Here is a 22,558-nt window from a genome sequence, read left to right on the forward strand (position 1 = left end):
GCAGAAACTTGCTTTTTTCAGGCTCTCGGGGCAGCCGACTGTGCCTGTTAGTCTTAATGGCTTCATTCTTCTTTGTTTAGATACTTAGTGGTGTTGCACACCTTGATAGGTATGTTCCATAATTAGATTGCAGTACAGAGTAAAGGCATCTTTTTTCTTAGGGACCTTTCAAGAGATGTGGCGCAGTAGTCTGTGATCTTTCAGGGCTTGACAGACAACAGGTTAAAGGCCACTGCCTTAACCAGCAATTCTTATGGGTCTCAGTGGCTTGCTTTGCTCTTCTTCCGTTCTCTTTGACTCTGCAGCAAAGTGCTTGCTTTGTGCAATACAGAAATCATAGCTTGGACTCATTGGCATTTTTTTAAAATACCAGTTATTTCTTGAAATACCTTAAAGATCAAACTTCTACTGTCATCTGTCAGACATCGTGCCCCGGTTATTGATATAGGTCCTGTCCTCTGTGTTTTCTTGTTGATTTGGTCAATAAAATTCCAGCTGTGCCTGCAGTTGTATCTTCTGGTTGATAGGGGTAGTGATGCTGGCTATACGGATGCTTCTTGAGATGGTTAATAAGATATTGTTGTCATCTGGATTTCAAAGCTACAGCAAGTAATTGAAAGCATTTGGTCTGTTCTTGCTTAGGAATTGCAGTTTTTATATTTTCTGTCATTTCTTATCTTGAGTGTTTCTCCCTTCCTTGCCAATGGCAGTTTACATTAATGTCTACTGTATTCTGCACCAGGCTCTCCTTTTAGAGACTTCAGATAATGAAGAATGTAATGTCTTTGTGAAATAATGGTGTGGCCTATTTGGCTTAACTTTCTTATTTCAGGAGCTTACTACAGATGTATTTCATTGACTGCATAGCGTGCAGATATTAATATATTTAGCACTTGCTTGGGTCTGAAGTCTTATACACCATGTCTTATTAATTGCCTATATTCTATTCTGGCTCCTAAAAACAGCTTGGTTTCCCTCAGTCCTTCATTGTAAAAACCTGGACAGGGCACAGACTGGCCATGATAGAGTGATCTGGACTCTGGCATTCATCATGCTGTTGGTCTGCCAAAACCAGGGCTTGTTTGACCTTCAGAACATGGCAAGTCTGGATGGTTTGTTTGAGCTTCTGCCTTAAATGCTGTGTTTCTGCAGAGTCCTTTATCTGATACTGTGTCAGGTTGGTTCAAGCTATTTTTAATGTGTGAGATTTCCTGTTATTTTTAATTGCTTTCTGCTGTCTGTTTTGAAATTATTTTACAAATCAAATAAACCCGTCATTAAAATTAAGCACATGTGCATGCGTGCGCGTGCACACACACACACACAGTGTTATGATGGATCTGAAAGTGCTGGCAATATACTGGTAATACAGAGAAAGACTTAATAATTACCTCACCGTTACTGTAGTGTTTGGACAAAAAGTATAAGTAGAGTTTTCATACTATGCAAAAATGAAATCCGTGTTTATTCTACCTGCAGTTGTGGTAGGTGATAGGTTGATGCTGTCATTGTTTCTAGGAGCTTCAGAGCCAAAGACGTCGTAAATGTGCAGCTGTGAATTCCTAAAGGAGAAGGAGTCCTGGTTAAAAAGCTTGGGGGATTGGCGCATGGAAAGATTAAAAATTATTTGCCTGCCTTCTTGAAGGTTGTGGGGGTATAATTTTTCATGTATGTCACACATCCATCTGTATCTGTTTCCTTATTGTTGTATTTTCTATAGGATTACAAAAAGCTGATTCAGACATGGGCTACATTGCATGTAGGCAAGGATGTGGGCAAGCAGTTCTAATAATTACCATTTTACAGCATTTGAGGAATACTGCAGACAATGAACTGCTTGCCCTAAATAAGCTTTGAGATTAAATAGGACTCGGGAGGCACTGGCAGATAAAGAGTATTTGACAGGTTAAAAGGCTTGCCATAAAGAACCAGATGCATGGATAGATGCTGTCTGGAGCACAGAAGGTGGCCTAGGCTTTATGCGAGCTTTAAGTAAAACAAATATGTATGTATTGTTTTGTCAACTTGACATCTCTTTTGTTACTATGCTTTGTTCCCACTCCTAAAAGCACACAGTACTTTATTTAAAAAGACTTACTTTGCACTGTGTTCAAACTTGTCACAGCTTCCAAAAACAGTGAAGTTTTGCTGACAACTGAACTTAGTCAAAGTTATAGCACAGTCTTTGTGGATATATAGAGTAAACTCTTCCAGGGTAGGGGCTGAAAGTAGGAGAGTATTTCACAAGGACACGAGGAAGGTGCCAGGTTTATAGCCTGACTCCTGAAAGAACTACATTCTGAAAGATCAGTTTTTCACTAAGCCTGAGCCATGTCAATTTGGACTAAGGTGCGTCATTTGGACTATAAATAAGTGGGGCAATCCCACTGGCATGCCAGTATAAATACACTGGTGCTGGTATGATGTTTATGCAGCTCCTAGTAGCAGTGTTAGAATTATTTTATGAATCAAATAAAGCTTGTTAGTGGGATTAAAAAGGATAACTATAATGCTGTAAATTCATACAACATATTACTAAGATGCAAAAGTATGCTTTACTCTTCATGTTGTCCACACCGGCGTTACACTTGTGCAAATTTTTGGTTTAAAGAAACCAAATGGATTCTTCACCAAATGGATATCCCAGTCAGCGTGTACACAGTGCTTTAGTGACAAGATCAGCCAGTCTTTGTTGTAAGTCATGCCCAGTAAGAAGAACTGGTGGGATCCTAGCCTAAAGCAGTAAGCACAGTAATCTGTGTGATTTCTGGAATGAACAGTACATGAGAGAGATTTTTTTATAAGATCTTTTGAAGAGGGGACGAATGTTATTAGGAGTAATAGAATGACAGTTAAAGCAAGGAAAGAAAATTGTAGTCTGATGGAGGGAACTATTTTCCAGCTGTGAGATCTGATGCATCCTGTGGAGCAGTCTCCAGAGGAAAGCAATGGAGATGTCATCACTAGAGACACACAGAGACACAAGTAGGCTGAAAAATACACGATATAATTTACTGCAGATAGCATTAGTACAGCACTGGAATGGAGGCAGGATAACTAACCTCATGAAAAAATTACCTTTCCTAACTTCTTGTCTTTGAACATAGTAGCGTGACTTTGCTTATTCTTATTTTTCCTGAAGCAAACTAAACTCCTGTTTTCTAAACAGTTTAACATATTTTACTTACTTTTTGTACAACTTCAGTGGCAGTCTCACTGTCTCAGCTATTAACCTTTATCATTGCCTTCCCCCAGCACACGTGCAACTAGCTTCTGCTTTCCCTGGCGTGCAGTAGAGAAGTTCCTAGCTGATACCCTCTCTGCCCCCAATCCATGTCAACTGTAATGCTAGCAGCCTGGGCAGATGTTCCTGATCTGCTTTGCATTATGGTCTGCACAGGTAGAAGGTGTTAGGTGTCTTCCTCGTGAGTACTCCTAGACGATCATTATTCATATACATATATACTGATGGGAAAGGGGAATATATAATTTTATTTCCCCCAATGGAAAAATCAGAAAGCTTTAAAAGAATCTAACAGCAGTTTCAAACATGACTTCTACTTTTTAATTTTCAAGCAGTAAGACTGCAGGGAAAACCTCCACCAAGGCTGGGCTGAGAAAGCACAGGAACAGTTGAAGCACAAGAAGGTTGCTGTTAAGATCTGCTGGTACAGTGGAGGTGCCATGCAGTATATGCACAGCTCAAATGACCAGTATATATTTTTCCTGTTGCATTTTAACCACAAATGTAATAGCAGATCATACCACACATTGTCTTTTGTTAATATACGGTGAAATGCTCCCCGCCAGGAAGCCAATTGCCTTTTATCCCAAGCAGGCACGGTCGTGGGCAGCCATGGCAGTCAGGAGCATGCTGGCTTAGCTTGAGGGCATCGTCCAGGAGCCACAGGATACGGCTTGGCCTCTTTTCCCCTAATCAGCTATCACTGTCTTCCCAGCCCAGCAAAATCCCATCTGGAAGAGGTAGCTGAGCCACGGGTAGAGAATAAAAGGTAATATTAAGGTCACTGATGTATTTTTAAAGTAAGTATCTATTCATAAAAGTGTTTTTCCATGAGGTGTGGTGTTAATGCCATCTGGTTTTCTGGCCCTTGGCCGCTGCCTTGGCTCAGGTCTCGCTCCTTTGCTCAACTCCCTTCTCCAGGAGCCTTGTTGGAACTTTTATCATCTTCTTGACATTGGTGTTCCTCTGTCAAGTTTGGCTCAAATATTCTTGAGGGATGCTGATTTAGCATTTACCAATGTTAAACAATATAATTGAATCTCTTCAATAATTAGAACTTCATAAAGAAAACAGTTTTCAATATTTTTTTTTTCCAAAAAGCTTATGTATGGCCCCTTCACACAATGCCAGCATGCAGCGGTACATCAGAGCGATGTGATGTTCCTAAACACACATGCAGGGAGGACAACAAAACCTTCCTATGGACCAAGATGCAACTCTTAACAAACCGTGGGTGTTCAGAACAAAAACTATAGGTTGAATATCTGGAAATGTTTCCTGTCAGTGAGATCTGTGTGACTTAGGCATTTCCTTTTAAATGAAAAAGTTTATAGCCCCATCCTCTAGAATAAGATTTTCTGCAGAAGTTATATGTACAGAAAAATTCCAGACTGTCTCACAGAGGAAAATAGTTTACATCCTCTGTTTCTTTGAGCTTTTTCACTGTCCCAGCTTCTTCAATTTCTAGCTGCTCTGGTTAAGCATCACACATTTCACTTATGTGATGCCTGTATTATTTCCCGAAACAATAAACAGAAGCTCAGGACAAGGGAGTGAAACTCACTTTGAATCCTAAAGTTATGTAACGATTCAGTAATGATTCTGGTTTATGGCATTCGCGTTTAATCCCTTAACAAATGCGTGATGCTCTATAAACAAAAAGACATATTTATCAGATTTGAAGTAGTTTGTGGTTGGGGTATTATTTAAATAGGATTACTTCTTTATTAGATAATACACTGAAGTGAATTTCACCATATGCTAATATCTCAAGACATGTTTTCAGCTTTCTGCAGATCCTGCATGTTTTAGATGGTCTTGGAAAGTTCTGAATTTTCCTGAGCAAAATAGCTTTGGGAGGAGATCAGCATACTTAGCCATTTAGGAAACCAAGTATTTCCATTCAGGTGCCTAAGCACAGGCTTAGGAAATTAACTTTGGACAAGCAAACTTGGAGGATAGTCAGATCATTTTTCAAACGGTCAAGCTTGCTGAGGTATTGTAAATATCAATAGGAAATGGATTCACGGTTATGATTAATCACAGTACTCTACTTCTCTTGCTTCTAGATTAAAACTGAGCTCCTACTGTAATAAGTAATCATATAATTCAGAAAAAAGAGAATTAAATTTACATAAAGTATAATAAAATTGAATACATTTTCACTTTAGAGAGACAACACGGTTATTCATTGGGTGCTATAACTGTTAAAATTAAGTTTCTAAGAAAACCAGAAGACACGTCTGCTAAATAGGGGAAAGAAAATTACCAAAGGATATTCTAACTCTTCCTTCTCATAATTCTTCCATGTCACACACACCAACAAGTGTTACTTATGGAAGCATTTGAAACTCTGTTTTCTTAATAAAGACTGCTGGAGAGCACTGAGCACAGAGTTTGATAAGAAAGGATTAAGATGAAATACATTCATATTTGTCCTACTTGGAGCCTAGTTCATTAATGACTACTTTACATGCAGCTCTTAGGAAATTTTAGATATTTCTAAGCACTACTTCGAACAGCAGCATTGCCATTTCAAAAATGAAGTCTCATTGGAAGTGATTGAAGCCATAGCTCTAAAAGGAACTCGAAAAATTGTTATTCCTCTGCACCAGTAGGAGAAATTAATGCTTTCTTTCACGGTTGGAGCTCCCATAACAAGTCTGAAAGGGTTAGAATATGGGCAAAGCAAATTGTTGGCATTTTGTTGTTTCATGAAGCATATACATTCAAAATCTGTACATTATACATCTGCTGAAAGAACTTAGCCAATTTTGTCTCTTTTTTTCAACTGTTTATAGTCCATTATGCTCTGACACAGCTGTGGTGACATTGTGGTAACCATGAATGTTCCAGGATGTTAATTTTTCTCTAGACTTTTGCATTATTTAAAAGTAAATTTTTTAAAAACATCCTCCTTTCCCAGAAAAAATACATTCTCTGAGATATTTTTTCATTATTGTTGTCAATAACAGTTACTAAGGATAAAAGTTACACCAGGCTAAAAACATTTGTGCCAAATCTCCCATCAACAGCCAAAGTAAAATTCCTAGTATTCACTGCTTCCCACCAAATTTCAACGTGGTTTATCGATTCAAGTGTATTTAATAATTCAGTTGTAAAACTTATCAGAGTTTTAGAACTTCCATTTACCTTTATAAGCTTTAGTTATTAAAAAAAAAGGTCTGGGTAGTAGTATTCTTGCTATGATTCATTTACAGCTGTTGTAACTGTTACAGCTGTTATAGATTCAGTTATGTTGGTATCTACTGATTGTGACTGCTACTGGTTACATTGATTGGGGTATTGCATAAATATTCAGAGTTATTTAGTCAGTTCTTGTTCAGAATTATTTGGTCTTTAAGTTCAGGGAGAAAGATTTGTTCGCTGTCTTCAGTAGAAATCCTCTCAGCTGGAAGCTGTAGGGCAATGTGATAACCAAGCTTCAACTCCCTTCTTGATATTTTTTTCCCTTCCCATTACTGTAGATCAACCTGAAAATTAGATTTTCCAGAATTTGCAACAGTTCAGAGCAAATGTTTTTGCATTTTTACCAGAAACAAAGAACTGGAATTGAGGAGATGAGCTTACGTGGGATCAGGGGCATTTTTCTAGAGCGGTCCTGGTGACTTTGTAGTGGCTAGGTTGCTTACAGGGATACACAGGGGTTCTTGAGTTCAGATTCCCTCTTCTACCTGATCCAGTGCAGTGCTTGGAACTGATGGTAAAGGAGATAGCTTTAATCTGTTTGACTTTGTATGACATACCTAAAACATTGGTCAGAGTGAGCAAGCAAGACTGAATGATTGTGTAGCTGGGAGTTTGGGTACTTATCTATGAATGTGAGACTGGGGTTCGAGTCCCTGCTCCAGTAAATATTTCAGCTTTCTTACAGAATGGAAGATCTTTAACAGAAAGGTCTGAGTTTAGAAGAGAGTAAGTTGCTGCAGGAGTGGTCCTAAAAGTTGTACTGAGACTCTGTGTAAGCCTTCCTCAACTTCAGAGCTTCTGTAAACCACAGACATCAGTGGATACATGTTTATTTTTATCTCGGAAAGCTTCTAGCTGCAAGCTGTGGGGATAACCGAGAATGCTGTAGGTCAGAATTTACCAGTTGTCACGGGTATGGTACTGTGCCAAAAATGATGCTTTTAGATAATGCTGAGCTTTATGCCATTTAAAGATAAAATTCAGGATAAGTTTCAGATATAGGAAGTATGAGACCCTATGGTATTTTGTGCTGTGCTGGCAGGATTCATAAAGATCTGTTGCTTTTAGTGAAAAATATTCTTCCTTATAAAGTTAATGAGTGGCAAATTTCTGTGAATGGGATATTACAGATCTAGGAATGCCTGAAGTAATAACTGTGACCCTGGTGCTTTTAATTTTTGAGAAACTAATCTTGGGGACGTTCTTCTCTCAGCTGTAATTACCTTCTTGACAACTTGTTGTGTTGTCATCCTCTACCTCTGTACAGGTATGTGATTCTCTACTAGTCTGAGGTGTGTGCTATCCCAAATGGTGTAAGCAACAACAGGTGCAGTCAATCTTACTCCTCCCGTACACTGAGACAGCTGGATGTGTAGCCAGCTGAAGATGTAATGTGCTTCCTTGTGGAGTCTTGGGACTCGCATTAGTTGGAGATGCTTCACAGTGGGGAACGTTTGAGGAACACCTCAGATTTCACTTGCTTGGGTTCTGAAGTCTACTTAGGAGCTACATGGTCAAACTCTAAAAAGGTTTAAATTCAGTTCTCCCTTGGCCAAAGAGTGGCTTAGCCTGTTGCGAGACATAAGTAAGCTGTTGAAGAATGAGAATGAAAAACTGAAAGACAGAAACTCTCTGTTCTCCCTTATAATGCTTTCACATCTACTGTTGAAAAAAATTAACATAGCTTCCAAGCTCCTCAATATTAAAAAATTCCCCTGCGTTTGAAATCCCTCACTTACAAATTTGGTGCCATGTTATTTCCCCTTCTCCCAGAGGAATGCAGGCTTTGCAGAAGAGAAGCAGGTACGAGTGGTGACGTAGAGCTGAGAACGAGCTGTTGTGTGGGAGAGACAAGATATGACAGTGAAAGATCTTCATATTTCCTCTCCATGTAGGAAGGCCAAAGTGGCAGCCACTGAGTTGTTCTGTAGCTGTTCCCAGCGGGGCAGGAAGAGGCTTCCCCTTTGTATCCAACAGGACGCAGTTGTGCTTAGTCACCTCCTGGGGCCACCTGGTGCTGCACAGGATTTGGACATGTTTACTGGGTTCAGTAGTTATCGCCTGGACATGCGGCAGCAGCAGTGAAGGAAACATCCTCTAACCTGTTGTGAAGACTTGAAGGAGGGAGTGCTCTTAGCCTTTACCACATCTGTAAACAACATCTTTGTGTCAACAGCTTTCACAGCTACCTCGAGAGACAAGCAAACGGTTCAGCGGCCATAAACCGCCCGATACGTTGAATGCCTAGACTTGGCTGTTGAGGAAATATCTCTAGGCTTTCCTTTAATTCACTCTTACGTGTTCCCAGTTGGTATCCTTCAAAGGATATTAAGCTGAATACAGCAAATATCTAAAGATTTCATATGGTCATTTTGCTAGCACAGTACCAAGCACTTTATATATATCTATACACATTGTCCAGTGTATAATCTTTGTAGAGTTACATTACTGTTGGTTTGTTACAGCGTGTAGAGCCCTTAGTCTTGGACAGAGGCCCCCCCGTATAGTAAGAGCAACGCAGAATGATATAAATGGGTCACAGCATGTTCCTAACTCAAAGAATGAATCATTCAGTTACAGCATAGAGATGCCACCAGGTTAAAAGCAGGCAGGAAAGTGCAAAAAGCTGTTTATCTGCCTCACAGTCAATAGCTAAAGGCAATAAGTCTACAGTAATAGCTGTAAGCAGTAGGACTACTTGCTTGTCCACTTGATCATTAGCTTTGCAGTCTTTAATTAGAAGAATTGTGTGCAGAGCTTTGAAAGGGTGATATGTGAGCTGCTGTTACCAGTATTAGTGGCTGTTGCTTTCGTAAGGACAAGCAAAAGGAGAAAACAGGAAGATCATTTTGCTTTGCTGGTTAAGAATCTCGGTAATCTGCAAGATGTTCCTTCCGAGATTATCACTGTGTTCTGCCAGGAAGGAGGTGAATTAACACAGTGGGCATTTTGTTCACTATTGCACATTGGCAACTGCAAACAATATGCAAGTATGATTTTGGGGGAAAAATGACCCCACCTGTTAATAGCATAAGAGGGTTTGTTTCCTGTAGTCACTGAGGGAAGAGATCTGCTGGCATAGCAGTCACCGTAATATGACCTACTGACTTGCTAGAAATTGTTTCCCGTGGGCTGTCTAATCTCTTAGCCAGAGGAAATTAGAAAAAAGGGAAAAAAAAAAAAAAGAACCAGTGATGTAATTAATGCAGCTCCAAGAGTGTATCCGCATAGCTACGCTAGTCGCGCTGTAGGGAACATGGCCACCTGCAGTGCGATTCCTCCAGCAGCGGGCAGGAGCTGGTGCAGTGCGTGGCAGGGTTTGCAGCTGCCTGTCTGCGTGTTCCAGGTGAAGGCGTTTCCATCCTCAGGGACGACACAGTTTGGCCTGTGAATTCTTTACAGACTATGGCTCGCTCCCTGCTGATGGTTGGATTATATTAGTATTAGGGGTGTAGCTAGATGAGATTTATGCTTCTGAATCTAGCCTGTTTCTCCCTCTGCTTTGTAGGTGTGGCTTCTTAAATACGTTGCAGCTTTACCTAATTTTGAGTTATTGTCTCCCATTGTGGGGGAATGCTTCATATCCATTTGCTCCTTTGCTTTTTCAGGGTGTTGGCTTGCTGGGTTGGGTCTCATCTCCATGGAGGCTAACTCTGCTGTAGAGGGGGAAGCTGGTAATGCAAAACACTCAGACAAATCTCTCTAGGTACTGCTATCATGAGACATTTTTGCGTGTTTTAAGACCCTCCCTGCTACCTATAGAGCAGATGGGGACATCAATAAATTATAATTTGATAATAAATTCTTGTGGCCACACATACGACTTTGCTAATACATACAAACAGATTTTTCCCTTTTTGACAGCATTAATAGTGTCTGACATCTCAGTGCTATCAGGGCTTCCTTGTCTCTTTAGTTACTCTGTTCTTTAGGATGGCATCTATTTCTGCATCTGTCTGCTCTTTTTATTACTTTTCTGTCTCAAATAAGCATCTCAATAAGGCTGTTAGCATTCTTTCTCCAGTTGGTTATATTTGTTTTCCTTTGCTTCTGGGAGTCCTTTACACTGATTTCTAGTTATGTTGCAGTGTGATTTTACTGTTAAATGGGGACTGAAAGAGAATTCCTTCCTGTCCTGGGAACAGCTTCCCAGTCCACCAATGATACAATGGCTCGTTATTCTTTCCCAATAATAATTGGGTGTATTTTGCATTAATAGGGATTCAAAAGTTTATGAAGCAGCTTTTTGGGCCTCTTTTTTTTTTGCTGTGAAAGTCTGTAGACAGATTAAGAAATGTAACACAATTGCATGCCTACAGTACCTAAACAATATAAATACCTGAGAAGTCTTCAATGTTAATATGCTTAAATTATGATACTAGCTTACATATGTAGTCTCCATTACCTTTAGTATCTGCTATTTGTTATGTAGAAAATATTAAACTTTTTGTTCAGGCTCCCTAGTAAGTAATTTGAACGTGCACTCCCCTTCCCTCATTGGTGCTGTTAACCAGAAAGATTTGCAGGTTTGTCCTTTATTCTGAACCGCAGGTACTCCCAGCACAGTGCAATATTGGGAAAATCCTATTCCAGCAAGAGACTGTAGCTGATTTACTCATTTGCTCAGTGTTGTGGTTTAACCCCAGGCAGCAGCTAACCACCATGTAGCTGTTCCCCCCTCCCCGCTCCCAGTGGGATGGGGAGGAGGATCGGGAAAAAAAAGTAAAACTCATGGGTTGAGATAAGAGCACTTTATTAACTAAAGTAAAATATAATACTAACAATAATAATAATAAAAATATAGTAATAGTAATAATTGTAATGAAAAGGAATATAAAAAAAAAAAAGAGAGAGAGAAATAAAACCCAAGAAAAGACAAGCGATGCACAATGCAGTTGCTCACCACCCGCTGACCGATGCCCGAGCAGCGATCCGCCCCTCCTGGCCAACTCCCCCCTGTTTATATACTGGGCATGACATTCCATGGTATGGAATATCCCTTTGGCTAGTTCAGGTCAGCTGCCCCGGTTCTGCTCCCTCCCAGCTTCTTGCACACCTGCTTGCTGGCAGAGCATGGGAAACTGAAAAGTCCTTGGCTTCAGATAAGCGCCACTTAGCAACAACTAAAAGATCAGCATGTTATCAACATTATTCTCACACTAAATCCAAAACACAGCACTGTACCAGCTACTAAGAAGAAAATTAACTCTATCCCAGCTGAAACCAGGACACTCGGTGACAAAGATTCAATGAAAAAGGTCTGGTTGTGGAAATTCTTCTTTACTTTTTGCTCTCTCTCCGATCTGATGAAAAGAATTCATATGTAATAAGTCTGACTAGGAGAGGACTGTTTTGTTCTGTAAATTGATAGATTTTTTCATGTGTAGGACACACATTCAAACAGGGCCCAAAAGTCATCACCATCCATTGTTTCCTGAGAAATTGTATTATGTTTCCTGCCCACTTTTTAATAGAAAAATGTGTGTGTCACACTATCTGCTGTCACGTTCAGCACCTGCAAATAAATAATAATGGATGGGACATGTAAGCCACATGTTATTGATGAGCTCTATTTTTTGGGTATTGATATGAGTTATCAAGGCTGTTCGGAGAGCCTTGTCTTGAGTTTGAGCTCAGCAGTGCCCCTTCTATGAAAGAAAAAAGGTAATCCTACTTCCTACAGAAGCTCTAGTTCACTCTTATTTTATTTTTTTTCTTTAATGAGGGGATGTATATTCTGCATATGAAATAATATTAGCTTTTCCACTTTCCTCAAATGGAAGAATAAAGCTTTACATGTCTACCTTTTTCTTAAATTGTGTAGCTGGATCTGTATTTTTTCATGCTTCTGTATTTCCTGTAGCTGACAGCTTTATTTTCTTGGAGTTTGTACTAGCATACAGTATAGTCAAGCCTGTTATCTTTCTCCTTGTAACAATGTAGTCCTAAAGCAATGGGAGTTCATTTTACTGTAGAAAAAACAATTATATTGGCTGTTGAGGTATTTTACCCATATATATTCTTCATTACTTGCTGCATTTTCATCAAGGTGCATGGCTATAAAACAATATTTTGCCTTTTTCTTTCTTTTTCTTTAATTCATTTAGGTTTTTTTGTTACTGCATCCGCCTAACAGTAGCAGAGTTCATTGCAGAGGTTCTGGTTTTAAAAGCCAGCCAGCTCTTCTAGTCAATTCTTTCTGAGACCTGGTTTTAAGTTAAATTATGCTGACCAAACCCTTATCTCACTTGTATAAAAATGGACTGCTGTCTTTGATGCAAGTTTCTAAAGGAGTTTGAGACTTTGCAAGACGTAAATAGTGTAATCAGCAAAGAAGGCTTATAATGTCAAGAGTGTCAGCTGAAAAGAAAAACCGATTCTCCAGAAAATGTTTCTATTTTTCTACTTGATCTGAGGATGCTATACCAGATATCATAGTCTTTGATTCCTTTACTCATTGATCTGTATTTAAGCATGTATTCATGCACATGCTGTAAATGCATCGGTCCTTTGCAACCTGAGGAAAATATGCAAATAGAAGGATTTGATAGTACTTTAAAGTGTTTGAGCACTTGATTAAAGGACAAGCAAGACAGAAGCCTAATTTCTTCTGATTCCTTTCTTTCAATTGAAATAATAAAATGCATAATATTATTTCTTCTCTTTTATTCACATTTCTTTCCTGAGCTTATAGCTTGTCTTTTTTAAAGCTACAATATAGTTGATTTTTTCCCTGCTGTCGTTCTGCTCTTAAGAGGGATGTAGAATTGACTCACTTTCTGCCTAATGCTGCCTTTAATTGATGACTCATCTGCTCATCCCACCATTAGTGGTCTCTTATGCGCTGAGGTTGATCAGTAGGTGTTCCACGTAGCCTCCTATTTAGACACAGACTGTTACAGTGCTGTTCTTCAGGCATAAATGTGCCTGGCCTATTTGGCAACAGCTTTCTGATGTTTTCCCCAATCAATCGTTACGACAGAAAAGGAGCCACCCACTGACAGATCCCAAAGGAAAAGGAGTGCATCTTTACAGCTGGAATATTCAAAAGCTTCTGGAAGCCTTTCACTCTTGAACGGGGATGGTACCTCTCTCACTTGAGTCTTTGACATGGGAAGCTTTTTAACATGAGAAAAAGGAAATTTCTATGATTATGTTAAAACCGAAAAGGCCTTTGTATAGCAAACCTGTCATCAACTAAGCATTATCTCCAGTTTGAGTTTTACCCCATCCTTTCCAGCTCTGCTATTCAGAGCCTTTGTCATCAAGTCTAAACGTGACATTGAGCATTAAGTCAGCATTCAGAAATACCCATCCTCATCTAGCTCACAGCAGCTCTTGTGCTCTGCATTGCTAGTTCACACAGTATTGGGTAAAAATTATGTTGTTCTTAACATTATGTTTAACAGTAACTGGAAGTGTTGCTTGTTTCTGTTTAGATGAGAGTCCTTACACAAAGTCTGCAAACCAGGCAAAGGCACCTGATGGAGCACTGTCTGTGAGGAGACAGAGTATTCCAGGTAAGACTTGCTTTGCTTTTTATAACACCTAACTTGTTTGGGAACAGCAAGGTAATACTAGTCAAAATTCAACTAGTTATAAAAAGCAAATGAATTACAGTTACTACCAAGCAACTTTGTAAGGAAGGTTCCATGGGAGCTGTAAGGAGTTCCCGCAGTTAGGTTACCTCGAGCTTTTGCTATGAAGAACATCCCTGTGTCTCTGTCTTTTGCAGCAGAATTCAGACATTGATCGCAACAACCTTTTCATCAGAGGCTTACGTATTTTCAGGCCCCATGAAATCTGTTCTTTGATATCTGGTTTCGGTGGTATAGGGGGATTGGCTCATGTTTTCCACTGCTGATCGGACAGGCTCAGAAATCTAGCAGAGCAACACTCTGTCAGAGTTCTCATCTTCATGTGATTTTCTGCCACACGTATGCCCATCCTTGTCTTTTCTGTCATTGCATCGCACAAAGCTGGACCACTAGATCAGTGTTTAAAATATGTGATCTTTGAACCTGTGTCTCTTTTAATTACTTCAAACAAGTCTGCAAAATATGCCCATGAAAAGCAAGTTTTGTATATGTTATGCAGCAATCTAAAGGGATTTTCACCTCAAGTAAAATTTTAGAGATCTTTTAATGAAAACAAATGAACACTGACAAAGGTTGCGCACAGGCGGAATAACTGGTGTTGCCAGTCTCACCTCAAGCACAGTAACCTCTGACTCGGAGGGAAGATGTATTGCAATAGAGATCAGAAACTGTAAGGTCATGTCACCCACCTTCTAATGACTAATGTTAATATTCTCTGCACTCCATGGCCTTATTATTGTACAAAGTCACACAACCCACAGGGAGGCTATGGATACAGGGGATGGAGCTCAGACCTTTGCCACTGCCAGGCTCAGATCTCATCCCAATAGCTATAGTGTTTCTGAAGGGCCAAAGTACATGTTTTGTGGATGCTTTGTGTGCATGTGTGAGAGAGAGCGAGCTGGATGATTTACTGTTGCTCATAATGAACATTTTTGTCTGTTGAAAACATCCTAGTGATTTAAAGGTTGTTATTTTTATGGTAGAATCATGAAGATCATAACCATTGTGAAATGACACGACTAGTGTCCAGTGTGCAGTTATTGTTACGAGAAAATCTTTACTTATACAAACACCAACCAGATTTTTTTTCTCCAAGTCAATACAAATCAAGATTCATTGTTCTTCAGAGTAAATTAAGACCTCTATACAGGTACTTTTTCAGGTAATGCTTTAACTTATAGGTCACTAATATTTAATGTACTAAGTAGCTACTTTTTAAAAAATCTTTTGATTTTTTTCACTGTGAACTTAGTAATTATCATTTATGGTGTGGTTACTGTATTTGTAAAACACTTATGCTAAGGTCTGAATACAGACTGAAGTTCATGGTTTCACATGACATTTTGAGAACTGATGATTTTTGCTTGTGTTCTTTAAAGAGAAGGTTTGATGAAAATTGAACTGGTGCAATTTTTCTTTAGAGCATTTGATAAGATTAGGAATTTCAAGTGTTGAATAGTCGTCATGACTAATGACCATTTATTTTGAATTTTTTAAAAATTTGCTGTATATTCTGGAGTTTTTGAGAGCATTGCAGATAAATCTTTCCTGTGTGCTCTGCATAAGTCACAGTTTGTTCAGAAAGATAATACTGACAAGTGTTTGGTGAGACGTACTCTGTTTCATTTCAGGTGTTCTGAAAAAACTGATCTAAGCTTATGTATGTTCTTCAGCTTTTAATATAGTGAAGACATTTATCTTAATGCATTGTTGCATCTCTAGACCTTAGGAACTCCAAAGGATAAATGAGATTGAGCTGGTCGGATATTTAAAAAAAAATAATTAAAACTTCTTCATGCCCTGACAAATTCACATTCTAGCACAGTGGATGTTGTGGGTTTAGATACATAAATAGCTTTGTAAAACTAAGTACTATTTTGAGAAGTAACTTGAACATTTAGGAATTGACTGAAGTTTCTGAAAACAACCCATAAACGTTTATATCACTTGGACACTGAGAAAATTTGACCCCGCATTTCATATGTAAGCTAGCACCTTGTAAATAGCATCTATTCTTGCTTGTCTGTGGGCAGTTTATCCACATTATGGAATAGTCTTGACACAGATGCAGAAGCATCCCAGCTAGCCAGCTTGGCTCGGCAGTAGGAGGTGTTCTAGTAGTATTAACTAGTAGCGTTAACTAGTTTGAGAGCAGAAGTAGTACAGCCGCTTTTGCTTGGGGGCAGGATCGCACTTCTGACAGTATGTCGGTCAGCTCCAAATAGCTTTTGAATTGGAAGGTATGATGCAATGAACCTGGTAAATTCTTCTAGACCTGGATGGAGACATGTCAGCTGGAGTTACTGTCAGTGATCCTTACATGGAGAGCATACACTGCATGGAAAGCATTCATTTCTATTCCCCCCAGATGGTATGCCTGATAAAACATCACATTCCTGAAGTAATGTTTTTTCAAGCTTGAAGCATGGCAGTGCCTTTGATAGTATAGCTGTCTAATCTACTTGACGCTCTGTCATTCCTGAGACAGGGACAGCAGGTGTCCAATTCCCAAGGAATGCTCTGGCCATTGAATCAGCCAAGAGAAAGCTTCTGGTTTTTAGCAAGGTAAATGATCTTATACTGAGCTTTGTGCGGGTTTGAACAGTCTGTGGAAAAAATACTGGTGAAAATACATATCCGGGATGCACCATGTAAATCTTCCAGCATAGAGTGGGATCATGTCATCTCCCTGTGCCTGGTGAAAGTTCCTTCTCATGACATTTGAATTCACTTTAAAGGATTCCAGTGCTCCTTCCTTTGGCCAGATATCAAAAAGGGGAGCTTTTGTTGCTGTGAAACTACTGAAACCTGAAACTACTATATCAACTGTAAACCCCAAGAGGTTGTTTTTATCCTTCCATGTGAAACTGTATTGAAAGTTCAGTATTGATGAGCAAAGACTGAATGCACAGAGAAGTAATATAATTCTATAGAGGTTAGATGGAGCTCAGGCTTGGTTTATTTTACAGGAAAAAAAACTTGAAATAATCATTTTATAATTAAAGTCAAATGAGCACATACTGTGAGATCAGTGCACTGTGTTTAATTCCTTTCATCCCCAGAAGCAGGGAATGGATTAAGCATCTCTCTGGAGCAGAACTTGCTTGCTTAAGATGCAGAATGCATTATTCATGTGATGAGACTACATGTCATATTTATCATGTCTTCACATGGCGCAAAATCAACAAGCAACAGATCCTTTCAAAGGGATTTACAGAATTGCTGAAATTATATTTATTTCAAATTATATGCATTAATATAATTGCAGTTTGAAACTTAGACTTAATTTTGCAGATGTGTAGGTGCTTAGTTATATATACATGGTTTGAAACATTATTTAGCTTTACAGTCAGCATTTTTTCACGTAGAAGTGAGGCTTGAGGTAACGCCAGCTTGACAAGTGGCCTGCAAAGTAAGAAACAAACAGATTTTCTCCTCTGAACCTTTAAATTTGGGCTGCCGACCAGTATATAATGAAACCTTATTGCTACTCTGCCCATGTAGTAGGTTACAGAAGCCAAGGGGGTGTGTATTCTGCCTCATTCAGGAAACTATCGCTGTCGGACTAGCACTTAGGCACAAAAATGAAAGCAACGCATTTCAAAATTCACGGGTAAGACCCTTCCCTCAGAATCACAGATAAAGTTAAAAACATCTGTCATGTAAAAATAAAGTATTTGGTACTCCCTTGTTAGCTAACCTCTTGAATCAAGGTTTAAATGGCCGTAGTTCCCCTTGAGTGCCTGGGCTGAGGTTTCCTCCTGGCTTGCCGAGGGTCCGAAGCGGTCCCTAGCCACAGGGGAGCATTAGGTCAATAGCACTTGAGTCAAAGATGTCGTTCCTGTGGTTGCTTATTCCTGCGGGAGCTTTAAAAAGGGCATGAAATATTCCAACAGTACTGATACAATGTCAAGAGCTGATGACACTGTTAAAGAGGCACTTTGAAATCAAGGAGACTTTAACGTATGCTTAAAGATAAGCATGTTCTCAGTGCTGTCGTGAATATGGACAGGCTGAATAGCTGCTCCCATGCTTTCCAGACTAAAATCCAATGCCCTCTTATCTGTTTTAACAACATGGAGAAATCTGTCAACACTAATGCTGTGCAAATTGTTCACTTCATTTATTTATTTGTCTATTTTCAATTCACTCACTGAAAACTGGGCGGATGGAGGGGAAAGAAATGACCTGACACAAGCATAAAAATAATTCCTCCATGAAACAAAAAAAGACACTATAAATTTGAGACTGATTAAAATATTTCATAAAATCTGCAACAAAAGTTTCATTTTGTTTTTAGTCCAATTCTGTACGTGCTTTGTATTGAGTCTTAAAAGTTACTATTATTAAAAAAACATTTTAAAATAAATAGTCAAAAACCCCACAGTTTTTAAAGAGCTGAAATGTTTCAGCTTCTCAATGTTTTATTTTTGTTGGCTGAAATCATTAGTAAGTTTCACTTAAATTCTGCAAATAGTTTTGATTGGGTCAAAAGTCTATTTTTTTTAGGGAAAATCTAATTTGTACCCTGTCTATTTGACATTAAATTTAAAAAATCCGTACTTTTTAGTTCTTGCATCTACTGACTTAGACATCTGCGCTATGGGAGACTTCTAGAAATGTGAAGTGGTCAAGGGCTCAAAACAGCTATAATGCAAACTGTAATCTGGGACAGCTATTTGCATCATCTGTGAATTCAGAGATTTAGTTTAGCTAGGAGGACTGCAGTCATGTAGCTGTCTCTCTCCTAAGCAAATTCTTGTTCAAAGAACCGGCACCAAATAACGAGGAGACATACTGGGAATATTTCCTCAAACAGAGGAAATTTCCTTTTCTCTGGGACAGAAGAATAACAGAGCTGCCTGCCTTCTGCCCTGCTCAACGCACCTAGCAAAAGTTCCTTGAAGTCTTGTCCATCATATTGTCTTTGATCCGCTGTTGTTTCACCTCCCACATAACCCTTGTGCTCCAGCTGTGCTGGCCCCTGGGACCCACAGGAGCTGTTACACCTTCCCAAATCTCATTCCAGCCAGCTTCTACTCCACGGTGATACGTGATCTTCTGAATAGGCAAATTGATTGTATTTATGGTGAGAGTGCATGCCAACCCTTACGGAGAAGAGCAGGAAGGACCAAACCTAGATGTTATATATCATTCCCTTGACATTTTCTACACCATGGGGAGCCTGTGTTTCTCTCTAACCATTTTTTTCACTATTTGTCATTTGCAAGTTTTGTATGCAGTTGCAGGGATGTACTAACAGGTCATTTGTTAAAATGGGTCACTTTACTCTGAAGGAAAATTGTCAAGACTTTGAAGTCTGAAATTAAAGTGACCAGATTTTTCGATTCCTTTGTACATGCATGATTACTGCACTTTCTTTCCACACTACCTGATTCTTTGAAGCATGCTATAATACAGGTTTCCTATTTCAGTGCAGTGTTTGATCTCAAAAACAGGGCTAGCCATCAAACTGGAGGGAAAACACAGAGTGAATGCACAGCCCTGAGTGCATCTTCTGCAATGGCTCAAGCTCTGGTATTGCTGTTATTAGCAGTTTTGCAGCCTCGTTTTTGGGGAGTTTGGTAACAGAATTTTAATGCAAAAATGAAATGTTAAGCAAACATAATTTTAGGGTAGGCTGAATTTTGAACTACTGAGCTAGAAGGGCGCACACGCAAATCAAAGAACCTTAAAATGCCTTGCAAGGATAATATTTACAGAGCTGATACTGAAAAAATAATTAGTGTATGATGTAGTGTCCTCAGTAATTGCTTAGGACACAAAATATTCATAGGAGAAGTCATGAAATACTAAATTATTGTAATAAAACCAATAATTAATGTCCTGGGAATTTTCAGGCCCTGAAATGTTTAAATACACAATGTATATGTCAGTAGAAAGCAGTAAGGCAGTTTTCTTCTGATCCTTGGCTCTGAACACATACAGGTGCTATTTAGCTGTTCACAAAAACACAAAAGTACGCCTTTTTTTCCCCTCCCTGACCCACAGCCCGCTGTGCAGCATATGTTCATATTCTGTCTCAGGCTACACCAAATGTGGCTTTCCTGAGGGGTTTGTCTACTGCCCACAGCTAATGAACTCGAATGTAGGTCAGCTGGAAGCTGAAGAATTTTAAAGACCACTCTACTTTCTTCACTATGATTTTGGGTTTTTTGTAACATATAGAAATGTCTGTTTAATCCTGAAAACGAAAATATATTGCTGTAGGAAAATAAGCAAACGTTGTGAAGAAATAAGAAAATAACTGAGAGTTAAAATATATATGTAATTCCAGGATCCAGTATAGATTGCAGTTAGAGGCAGAACATGTGATCCAGTTACGATGTGCTTGAGTTGCTGATAATAGAATTGTGTTAGCTGAATTCAACATCAGTGTGTGCTGTGCTACAATTAAATGAGGAAAAGGTCTGTACAGCATAGTATAATACTAGAATAGATAGAGTGCATTATTTTTCTTTTACAAGATAATCTCAGAAATAAGGGAGAAATATAGAAAGTAATAAAGAGAGACAGGAGGAATTGGAAAAAAATCCACGTGGATTAAAAAAAAAATTAAATACTTCTGATGTGATCCAAGGATACAAGTTTCCTTAAATGACACTGCTTAGGAGGGAAGACAGCTCCCAGGTTATTCTTGCTGTAGCTCAGCTGTTAACATCTGAGCCAGCTTCACAGTGACTGACAAATGTGACAGACAGATGATCCATCCCCGGTGGGTAGATGTTTACCTATGTGCAAACACACCTCCAGAGCCAGTTTTGTCTTCCTCTGTGATTAATATGGCATTGGCAAGACAGCGGGTGTTCAAAAATAGCTGTTCTCATGCTTGCAGTTAACTTGGTCCAATTCCTTCAGACTCCTGTGTCAAGTAAAACCACAGAAGATGTAAACGATCACGTTATTTTTTGACAGAGCGCTGCTAACTTCAGCAGCCTCCTTTGCATCATTTGCTACAGGGCAGCCACCTTCTCAAGCAGCATTGCTTGACTTGTGCAGACCTCAATCACCTTTTCCAGCCTCATCAAAAGAAACCTGCCTTGCCTTTGACTTCAGCTTCCCTCAGATTTCGTAAGCACTCCGATTTCACGGATGCTGTGCTGACTTGCCCTAATCCTTCATTCCCTACCAAAATACTAAGTAGTCTTCACTGGCTAACTGGTTTTGCAGATTAAAAACATGATTTGCCTGAGGAAACCTGTCACAAAATCATCCCCTACCTTTTTCATAGTTCTCATTGTGGAAAAAATAATTCATTGCAGAAATAAAACCTGAAAATAATATATATATCTCAGTAAAGGCCGAGTTAGGAAGTTGAAGTATGGTCTACAAAAGCAGTTTTTTCCCTCAATTTGCATTTGTCTCATAGACACTTCCTTTTACTGTGTACTTTTTAAAATCAGCACAGAATGCTCAGATTTGCCACTGAAGAGATTTTTAGTGTTTAGAAATCCATTAGCAATAACCTCTGCAGTCACAGTTATTATGGTAACTATCTTGGCTGATTTCCTAGCAGAAGCAAATGTTTTGACCTGTGAAATGCAGATCACAGGCTAGTGAGCTTTTCTGCACTTGAGGTGTTTATTATATCTGCAAAGTCATTTGCTGATTTTCATGTTTGATGAGAGGCTGCAGTTGCTGTATTATTTACAGTCTTCCCTGTGTGTTTGTTTAACCTGCTGGAGGTTTATCAAATGGTCTGTGAAGCATCTGTGGAGCTACATGTCTTTTACTTCTCATCAACACTGGAAATTCCTGAATTTGCTTTCACAAATTTAATATTGAAAGAAGTAAGATTTCTTCCTTATCCTCCCTCCCTTCCACCAAAATAACTTTGTTGGAACGATTTCATATATGGCATTCATGTAAACATGTTTCATACACAGATAAACCCAAAAGAAGTTTAGCTCTCGTAGCAAATGAAAAAAGCCTACTGCGTTCTTACCTAAATGAGATTGTTGATGGTTTATTTATACATTTTCTTTACAGATCTGCTACCATGCTAGTGCTTTTCAATACTGAAAAAGATTAGAATAGAGAACAATCTAATTTCATTCCTTTCACCATAAATGAGGAAGAAAATGCATTAAAGGTAATACTGTACATGAGGAACATGCACTTTTTCAAATATCCAACTGATATGAGGTCTGAAAAGTTAAATATCTTTAAACTATTTTCACTTCTATATAAAAGTTGATTATGAGCACAGCCAATAGCAGGATTTGTTGCTGATGGTACCAAACACCTTCATTTATGGATATTTGGATTTAGTTGCATATAATTTTACTAAACTTCAGCACTTCAAAATAAAATGTATTAAATTATTCCAGCTGCAGTTTTTCCCAGCAAAATCAGTTTAGCTATGTGTAGTATGATGAGGATGAAGTCCCATATAGTATCTATAACATCATTAAAAAAACTGTCTCAGCTATTTAGCCCTTGCACACACGCATTTTTGGGGCAGAGATGGCAATTTTGAGTG

The 22,558-nt window shown here is 38.9% G+C and overlaps 1 protein-coding gene across 5 annotated transcripts in view; it reads left to right on the plus strand.

The window, feature by feature from the left end:
- Window positions 1–22,558, plus strand: part of GRIP1 (glutamate receptor interacting protein 1) — a 234,666-nt gene that overhangs the window by 110,081 nt on the left and 102,027 nt on the right. For all 5 annotated transcript variants that reach the window (XM_050892301.1, XM_050892309.1, XM_050892325.1 and 2 more), the window contains exon 2: window positions 13,894–13,974. In XM_050892301.1, coding sequence (XP_050748258.1) covers window positions 13,894–13,974 — 81 coding nt within the window. The remainder of the gene's footprint in view (window positions 1–13,893; window positions 13,975–22,558) is intronic.

This window comes from Gymnogyps californianus, chromosome 1 (assembly GCF_018139145.2).
Source record: "Gymnogyps californianus isolate 813 chromosome 1, ASM1813914v2, whole genome shotgun sequence".
Taxonomy (NCBI): domain Eukaryota; kingdom Metazoa; phylum Chordata; class Aves; order Accipitriformes; family Cathartidae; genus Gymnogyps; species Gymnogyps californianus.